Source organism: Terrapene carolina, unplaced genomic scaffold, assembly GCF_002925995.2.
Source record: "Terrapene carolina triunguis isolate 2854851 unplaced genomic scaffold, T_m_triunguis-2.0 Scaffold27521, whole genome shotgun sequence".
Taxonomy (NCBI): domain Eukaryota; kingdom Metazoa; phylum Chordata; order Testudines; family Emydidae; genus Terrapene; species Terrapene triunguis.
In genome coordinates this window covers 280-9,903 of record NW_020691872.1, presented here as the reverse complement: position 1 = coordinate 9,903, position 9,624 = coordinate 280, and the positions used below count along the sequence as shown (strand labels likewise).

At 41.8% G+C, this 9,624-nt stretch overlaps 1 protein-coding gene across 1 annotated transcript; it reads right to left on the bottom strand.

The window, feature by feature from the left end:
* Window positions 1-4,086: 4,086 nt before the first annotated feature.
* Window positions 4,087-8,678, bottom strand: LSM11 (LSM11, U7 small nuclear RNA associated; the record flags this gene model as incomplete). The annotated part of the gene is made up of 3 exons (XM_024214200.2): window positions 4,087-5,471; window positions 7,112-7,195; window positions 8,526-8,678. Coding segments are annotated over 3 exons (642 nt in total), but the record flags the coding sequence as incomplete, so codon positions are not given.
* Between the last annotated feature and the right edge of the window lie 946 nt (window positions 8,679-9,624).

Below are 9,624 nucleotides of genomic sequence, written 5' to 3'. Positions count from 1 at the left end.
ATATCACAGCAGGAAAATGGTGGAAATGGTTCCTGCCCTGTCCACAAAGAGAACCAGAAGCACAGCACCTTCACCTGTACTTAAAACGCCTGGGCCAAATATGCTATAACTCTCCTTAGCAGCTTCTGTGCATCAATACAACTGTAACTAAACACAGTTCTGATGCCAGTGGGGATAGGGCTCTGATTTAAAGATCACTTCTTTAAAAAAGTAAAGTAGTAATAGATTTTTTTTCCATTGTATTGTGTTGGCAATAAAGAGATTACAGCATATTTGATAGTGTGAAAGCACAGTTTGATTCAAGGACCTTTCACGTTATAACAGCGGACATCAAATGATTCCACAGATTCTGTATTTTCTTAGTATTTTTAGAACCATTTCTAATATTTACCAGGGTTTCATGACCCTTCTTCAAAGGCAGTTTAGAGCACTTTGTTTCATGTAATAAAATTTGGCACGTCAAAACACACACCTTGTGAATGAATTATTGTTATCCAACCATCTTGCAGAACAGTAAAAAAAGACTAGACGGAATGCAAGCGGCATGTCCATCCCTTTCCAGTGTACCGTAGATATTCTGTCCATGTAGTTCTTTGTTTCCCCATCTGCTCCGGCTGTTTGTTCTTCACCTGAAGTTCTCTCATTTGTGACACCACAGTTAACTGCTGTGGTAAATGCATGGTAGGAGCAAACGGTATATGTATGAAACAAAGACCCTCTTTTTAGGCAAAAACAACACAGGAGGGGAAAAATCAAGGAAATAAATAATCAAAAAATATAAACAAAACTATTTTTAAATACGGTTTTGCAAATATTAACATGAAGATTTAGATGATGTAGAAGAATTCATTCCAGATCACAGATTTTTATTTAGGGCTTGTTGACATATAAAAGTTAATCCGGAATAAGGAAGTGTGTGAATTTAAAGCATATTATCTATTCCAGTTCGTACATTAAGTTCAGATTAACCGTGTCCACACATGGAGTTAATTAGGAATAGCTATTCCAGAATGACTGCCCAAGTACACAAGCCCTTGTATAGTAACTTTTATCCAAAGTGCTGCATACGCATAAAAGAAACATACAGGATCACTATTGACTTGTTTGTGGCTGAGTGACAATACCTTACACTCACAAGAGACAAAGTTCATAATAAGAAAGTTTTGCAGATGGGTTTTAAAATCACAGAGTATCAGAAAGAGGTGGAGGAGGGGAAGAAAGTGCCAACTCTAGGGCTATAGAAAGAAGAGGACAATATTTAGAAACGTGCAGATATGAAAGGGGCAATTAAAGGAAGAAGGACCAGATCAAGCACTGAACTGTAAGAAAGAATTTTTAAATTGACAGCACAGATGGACAGCAAGACATTGAAATGAAAGCAGCAGCAACATGAATGGTGAGAGAGCAAAACAGTACATGTGTTGGGTGGTTAGTCAACTGAGGTGACCGACGAGAAGATTTTGGAAAAGCAGATCAATAGCAATGCAGAAATCAAGGCACAAAACAAGCAGCTCAAGGATGAGGATTTGTACTGTAATGTAAATAAGAAGCCTACAGAGAGATGTTAAACCTTGCAGATATCACCCTCTAAACAAGAGAAAAGGGTGGAAAAAAGTTGTTAGTTGAAGATAACATCAAGACTCATAGAAGCAGCAGCAACCAGATTGATGGGAGTATCATCATCAAGTAAGCAGTGGAGATGAAGAGAGAACATTCATCTTCGTCATATCTAATTTAAAGCAAGTGGCTTTAGTCCAAGTGGAAATGGACTCAAGCAAGGTAGAAAGAATTATGGGTATATGAGAAAAAGGAAAGGAAAGAACACAACTAAATGTTACCCTATGATTGGGCCTGAACGGATAATCACACCCAGCGAGTGAGTTGGAAGAAATAGACTAGGAGACCAAGAACAGAGCCCTTTGGCTGAGACAGAGAAATGGTTGTCCCAGGATACCCTAAATAACAAGACGAGATAAGAAAATCATTGGACTACAGTCAGAAAAACAACTGAGGCAATGAAAAAAAGAAGTCAGTGACTCTCAGATGCTGAGAAGTCAAGAACAGAAGTAAAATTTTTGGCTGCAACCTCAAGCAACAATAAAGTGACCTGATAGAAAGCCAAACTGGAAAGGCTGAGTGAATTAAGGGCAAATATGAAAATAAGATTTCTGTTCCAAGATTTTAGAAAGGACTGCAGGGAGAAGGAAGAATCAATAGAAGGCTTTTTAAGAATAGGGAAAATAGCGCAAAAGAGGGATGGACAGAGCCTGAGACCAGAGAAGTCTTTTCAGTGGCCAAAGTCTGAGATTAGGCAGTGGTTTGGTAACAAAGCTATCTTTAATTATAAGAAGTTACAGTAATTCACTTTTTTCATAGCAAGTTTTCAGAATCTTATTGAACTTGTTTTATTCCCACTACAGTCTTCAGTGACAGTGATTAATTCCATTTCATTTTCAGTCCTTATTATCGCAGACTGGATTTGAACTGGCAACTCGGAGACTTATCCTATCAGTCATCCAAGCCCCAATACGTGCTTTATTTGAAATGTCTTCAGAAGTTTCAAACAGCGCCCCAGACAAAAGGCTGTTTTTAATGTCCAGAAACTCCTGTGTATTAGATGTATTCCTAATTATAAACAATTTATACATCACTTTTAACAGCAAAATTATACTCCTACGGTTTTATATAACCAGTAAATTCTAGGACTGACTTTTTATTGCATTATGACTCAGGGTATAAAGCATTAAGTTGTTCTTGCATCAGAATGCTGGACGGTCTTAATCCTCATTTTTAGTGGGGGAGTTGCTATGCAGCATAAGATAACTGAGATCAATACAGGAGAAATGTAATGGCCTATGATATAGATCCCAAGGCCAGAAGGGACCATTGTGGTCATCTAGTCTGACCTCCTGTAGAACACAGGCCAGAGAACTGCCCCAAAATAATGGCTAAAGATCTGCTCTAGAAGACAGCTATTCTTGATTTAAAAAATGGTTAATGATAGGGAATCCACCACAAACCTTGATACATTGTTCCAGTGGTTAATTACTCACTGTTAAAAATTTACACCTTATTTCCAATCTGAATTTGTCTAGCTTCCACTTCCAGCCATTGGATCATGTTGTACCTTTCTCTAATAAACTGAAGAGCCCATTATTAAATATTTGTTACTCAGACTGTAATCAAGTCACTTCTTAACCTTCTCTTTGTTAAGCGAACGAGATCAAGCTCTTGGAGTCGATCACAACAAGGCAGGTTTTCTAATCTTTAATCGTTCTCGTGGCTCTTCTCTGAACCCTCTCCAATTTATCAACATCCTTCTTGAATTATTGGCCCTGGAAAACACAGGATTCCAGCAGCAGTCGCACCAATGCCAAATACAGAGGTAAAAATAATCTCTCTGCTCCTACTCAAGAGACCCATTTATGCATCCCACGATTGCATTACTCTTTTGGCCACAGCGTCACACTGGGAGCTCGTGTTCAGGTGATTATCCATCATGACCCCCAACTCTTTTTCAATGTCACTGCTTCCCAGGATAGTCGCCTCATCCTGAATGACCTACATTCTTTGTTCCTAGATGTATACATTTACGCTTAGCCATCTTAAAATGCTTGTTTGCTTGCACCCAGTTTACCAAGCTATCCAAATCACTCAATCAGTGACTGTCCTTTTTATTATTAACCACTCTCCCAATCCATGTGTCATATGCCAAGAGGTCAGACTAGATGACTTAATGGTCCCTTCCAGCCTTAGGCTCTAGGAATTTACCAATAGCTGTTGAACAGTTTATACATTGCAGTGGTTTGAGGCTATTCTTCAGTGATTTAGATACAAGGAGGGGAACACAACTGAAATTAAACCACTGATTTGCTGGGGCTTAGCATTAATTTTTATGTTTCATAGAAACATTAAGTACACCTCTGAAATTCAATTCAACTGGAATTAGAGGGAGCATCATTCATAAAGATATACTATCCGGAAAGAATCACGAAGATTTGTGTTCCCCTCAGAACTGCTGGAGAGGCAGCATCTCACATTTCAATAGAGGGAACTTCAAAGGCGCTTCGATACAGTACAACTGGGCTAAGTACAAGCTATTTTTCAAATCTGACAAAAGTATATAGTATAACAGTGAAATGTGAGACTGTGGCAAATGGCTGATAAGAAATACAAAAGACTGGAGTATGATTTCTTGTGTTTCATGTAGAAATTCCCAGTAAGAAAGTTATTTGATTGACTACTTTAACTTCTGGCTGGCAGTGCAGGCAGAAAGCATGGCAAGTGGGGAAAAGCACAAGCTATGCCAATGGACATAAGTTCAAATCCTGACAAACAGGGGTTTTCCCCCCCTCTCCTTATTTAGACACATCAGACCACCTCAACATTCAGTCTTTGTTCAAAAGACAGGCTTGGACAACAGAGGGTGCTGCAGCTCAGAATTGGGGTGCATTTACAGAGCTGTGCCTGCCACAGCAGGACACTAATGGTTAACGCCATTGCAGTTGTCCCTCTTTTGCATAGGCTGTTAATTCTCTTACAAATTAAGATACAAGAGTTATTCTTTGCCAGACTTTAACTACTAATATTACATAAGTTGGTTTCATTAGAAACCAATTTCTCTTGCAATTATGAGACAGTATTTAGCATCGGTCACTCATTTTAGACTTGTATGCTGAGTCGCATGCTCTTTAAATGTGGGGTGACTATTTTGTCCCATAACCAAGCACACTGATGTCACCCCTCAACCCTCTTAAATGTAGCCTGTTAAGAAGCCTCCTGTCCTGCCTTGAGGATTCTCCTCATTTCCTCATCTTGCAGAAGCAAACTCTTGCTGAACTTGCCTTCAACCCCTTGAATGGAAGAGGTCTAGCGAGGCTGATCTGGCGGCTGGCTGAAGATGCAGCAACCTCCGACAAACTTGCAACTATTTCCCCTATCCTGTTATGGCTGAAGGAAGGGAACCAGTTATGATACCACGGTACTTCACAACAATGCTAAGTAGCACAGAGCTGTAGCTGCAATTCATGCTATGTGTTAAATATACTGACTAAGGCTCAGCCAAGTCAATGTGCTAAATGAACAAGCAAGACATTCTCTCCTCGGATAAATATCTGGTTTATATGACGTGTAAACACCTGCTGATAATCCACTTTGGGCCTCCGTTTTTTCCGTGGCTGGCCTTTTGCATTAGCACCCCCTGCACTAGTACTCTCTGTCTGGGCAGTCCTGCTCGGCAGGTCAGCCTTATTCCTGACTGCCAGATGCAAGTTGTCATTTGTTGTCTTCTTTTCTTCAGCTCCACTCAAAAATTTCTGCATCCCACACTCGTCCTCTGCTCTCCCCCGTCCTGACCCAGCTTTCCGTCCAAACATCTTGGATTCATTTGTCAGGGCTGGCTCCTCTGCTGCAGTCCTTGAGTCAGCTCCCTTCTTTATCAAGGACTCCTGCAGTTTGAGTCTGTCAAACAGCTGCAAGGGAACATTCAGGTAAACGATCACATTCATGAACAGAGGAGTCTCATTCTCCCCTCCTAAATGAAGCACTGAGCACCTGGCCCAGAATCAGCAGCCAGGACACATGATTGGTGGAGAATTTTATCATCAACCGATATTAGATTTTTGCCAGAGTTAGACCAAGAAGTAAGGTGAATGGGTGTCTCACGCATACAGATCTGCCAGACTGACTATGCAAGAGTGCCTTTAGCATCTCCTGACTAATAGGGAGTTTGGTTTTGCAGGGGCGATACTGCCGTGGAGGCAGTACTCAACACTATGGCAGGGAAGACAGGAGTCAGCATGTTGTTCAATGACCTCTAAACCACCCTCTACCCCAAAAACAATCAGATAGTTCTAAAAGAATCCCTATCCTCTCCGCCTCAGCCAGGAGACAAACAGCTGTGACGTGGAGCCTCGATATGTCAGGACTTCATTCAGCGAGAACAACAGATCCTTGGTGCCCCATTGTCTCATTAAAGGAGCCCCAGAAGAGGGCCGTTTTGAGAGGTGAGCGGCCAAAACCAATAGTAACTATTCATAAAAATGCCTAGGATAGCAGAACTGATCAATAAAGAGTTAATTACTCTGAAAATGTAAAGGTGCTGAAGTTGGAAAAGAAATTATTATGCTGGCATTATGTGTATTATGTGCAATGCTGACATGTGAAACAAACACTGGATTGCTTGGCATGTCCAATCACAGGGTTTCTTAATGGAACCCCCCCCCCACCCCCCATATGAATGGGCTTAAAAGGAACACTGGCAACTTGAATATTTAACTGATAGATTTCAAAAAAAGAGGGGGGGAGAGAGAGAAGGGGAATCTATCCAAACAGATTTAAATAGTATGTCCCCAATTTAAAAACAAATTCCTTATAATAAACTTGTTCAAGGATTTCTCGGCTCCTCTGCTGAGGTTTAGAAAAGTTTTTTGAGCAGGCCCAAAGCAACAACATTAAACATGCATCTCCTGTCCCGCCTCATCCTCTTCCTCGCTGTTCATGTGTCTGTCTACTGCCTCCTCAGTTTCAGCTTTGCTGTAACTGGTAAATGCCCTCTTGTGGTGCTTGGGAAAACAGCAAGCATGTGAGCTCCAGAGCAGGACATGAGAGGGATATTTAACAGATATTCAACAGACTGACATTCAAATGACTACCAAATGACCAGTGAAACTGACTATAGATGCAATGCTGTCACATGCACAAAATAAACAAATTGTAATAAAAGTGTGTGTGGCGGGGGAGAGTTTTCTCTGAGCTCTTTCAGTTCTAGTAATCTTCTAGGGTTATCTGTAAAAGTTACTACAGGTCTGTCTCATCTTACGCTGGGGTTACGTTCCACAGTCAGCGCCTAAAGCAAAAATCGCCTATAGTCAAAATTACATTGAGTGCAATGGCGGGCGGATTCGCCCGCACTACAGAAACAGTATTTAAATTGTTATTTTTCTCTTTTTTTGTTTTTGTTTTGCCAACCGTGTAAAGCTGAAATCGCACATGTTAAATGCGCCTAAGATGCGACAGACCTGTACAATTTCAGATGGAAATGCTACCTTTTTAACGACTACAAAAATAAGGCATAGAAAGTCAGTTGTTAAGCTATTAGAAAGCTATTTACCCTGGTAAGAGTCAGCTGAGGTTCACTGTAGAACGCTTTGCCCAGTACAGGCTTTCTGTATGTCTCATCTACATCTGTCAAGGCCTGGAAGAAGACAAAGGGAAAAGTTCAAGATAAAGTTCTAAACACTCTGACCTTCAAAACAGCTTTGTATCCTACCTTATACAGCCATCGAAAAGGGTCTTGTCTCAAGGACAATCTAGGAACAAGCACTACATAGGAATGTGTTTCTTTAGGTATAAAAGCAAAGAACCTGTAGCGCCTAGCAGCTGCTTCTACATTACTTCTACATCCTCCCCATCATCCTCACACACACATATCTTGGGATATAAAACAAAAGTAACACTGATTTTTCCCAACCTTCTCCCACCTTCAGGGCTCAAAACCCTTTGATGGCTGCCTTCCCTCCATCCAATTTCCCCTCTCAAAATCTTGGGGCAATCTTGCCTTGCTCGGCTTTTGTAGCACTGAAACATGGTAGTCTGTCCCCTTTAAGGAAATGGGGCCTTGGGGTCAGCTCACTCTCCATCACGTGGTGTGGCCCTTTAAGATTTTGACAGGTCTGATATAACAAAGTTGTAAGAGATTTTGGTAGAGAGGAAGTGGTCACAGGAATAGGTAGTGTTTGGGAGGAAATCCCATTACTGTTTCTTTAAGGACCTGGAACAAGGAGCCTTTCAGAATGGACAAATCAAGGCTCCCTTTTCTCCCAGCCAATTGAGATGAGCTTTAGGAAGCAGACCAGCATATATGCTGCCTCTTCCCTCATAGCAGGAGTAGGCCTGCTTGCTGAACTCTTTGACCCTGAGAACTAACTGAGGAAGAGGGCCCAGCTGACAGAGAAGATGGCTAAGGCCCTACAGCTGACCTAAGATACAAACACAGTTCCAAGGGGAGAACTGGGGGACTCTTGCCTTAAGGAGAGACAGAGGGACTGCATGAAGCACTACCCCAGCTCCATGGAATATGTGGAAGAAGAACTTAACATGTGGAAAAGACAGTAGTTTAAGGAGTGACATCAAATGAAAGAAAATCAGTCTCCTGAAGAAAAAAACAAAGAGGTTCAGAAGGTCAAGGTAAGGAAAATGATCCGGGGGGAAGGGGGAGGGCAAAATGAGCAAGAAAAATTGTTTTGAGGAAAGACAGGGGAGTAGTTTCCAACACACCATGCCTAGATCCTGCAGAGAAGACTTTAGAAATTTCTGCTATCCCTTATATTCTAGCTCCCTGTGTTTGGTAAACTCTGGAAACTGTGAAATACATCCTAGCATTCAGTACAAGGGCAAAATGGGTTCATGACTGACGATACTACACTCCCACCTCCTCCAAGTTTGCCAGTTTAGTCCCTCTCCCAGTGGACGTTTAGGTGTTTCCAGTGCAGAGGTTGTAAGTCAAGGAGTAGTACAATAATTACCATATTCCAGAATTTGTCGAACGCAACCAAAAACCCTGTGCAGACTCCACGCAGTCCCTTGAAAGTTCGGATGTGGACATTGACTTTTACACCATCTCTGACGCAACGATGTAGCTCGCCAAGAGGGCTGCCTTCATGAACTAGAACAGATATGAAACACCATCAGTGAAGTGTATATTTTATACACAACAACAACAAAATACAGAGGGCTCCGTTCTTTCTAGTAGTACAAGAGAACCTGCTTGGAGGATACTATTTTATAACCAAATAAAATGGAAATCCAGAATTGTTACAATGTATTGCATTAAGCCAACTGTAATTCCCAGTGGAGCACACCTCTACTTACAGTGGGATAAAAAGATTGTGGTATATGACAGTCTCAATGCACACAACTGACAGTCAAAACGGCCTATGGGCTTGTCTATACTGGCACTTTACAGCGCTGCAACTTTCTCTGGTCAGGAGTGTGAAAAAACACCCCCCCTGAGCACAGTAAGTTTCAGCGCTGTCAAGCGCCAGCGTAGACAGTGCACCAGTGCTGGAGCCACACTCCCAGCGCTGGTAGCTACGTCCCTCGTGGAGGTGGGTTTTTTTAGACCACTGGGAGAGCTCTCTCCCAGCTCTGTGCCATGACTACACAAGCCATGTTAAAGCGCTGCCACGGCAGTGCTTTAACATTGCCAGTGTAGACTAGCCCATAGTGAGGACAGGAAACAATTTTGCTACGTCTGAAAAACACCCACTTAATCTGAATGTTCAGATAAAAGGAGTTTACAAGGAACAGTGCAAAGGGCAAGAACCCCATCCCTGCCTAGAATGCTCAGGGTACATGTTCCATGTAGAAACAAGTGTAATGATGCAAGTCCCAAGAAGGCAGCCATCTTATGGGAGTACTGCTTCTCTTTACAAGGAAACTTTGAAACAGTGGATCACTAGAAGATCTTTGACCAACTAAGTTGAATCAGTGTGTAATTTACGGAGAGCTTCTTGGTTCAGCTGAGACTTAGTGGCTAGCAACCACTAATGCAGTACTCTCCCCAGCATCATACATCCCTCAGTGTATTTCACAGTGGGTTACTTGAGTGGACCATGCTGCACA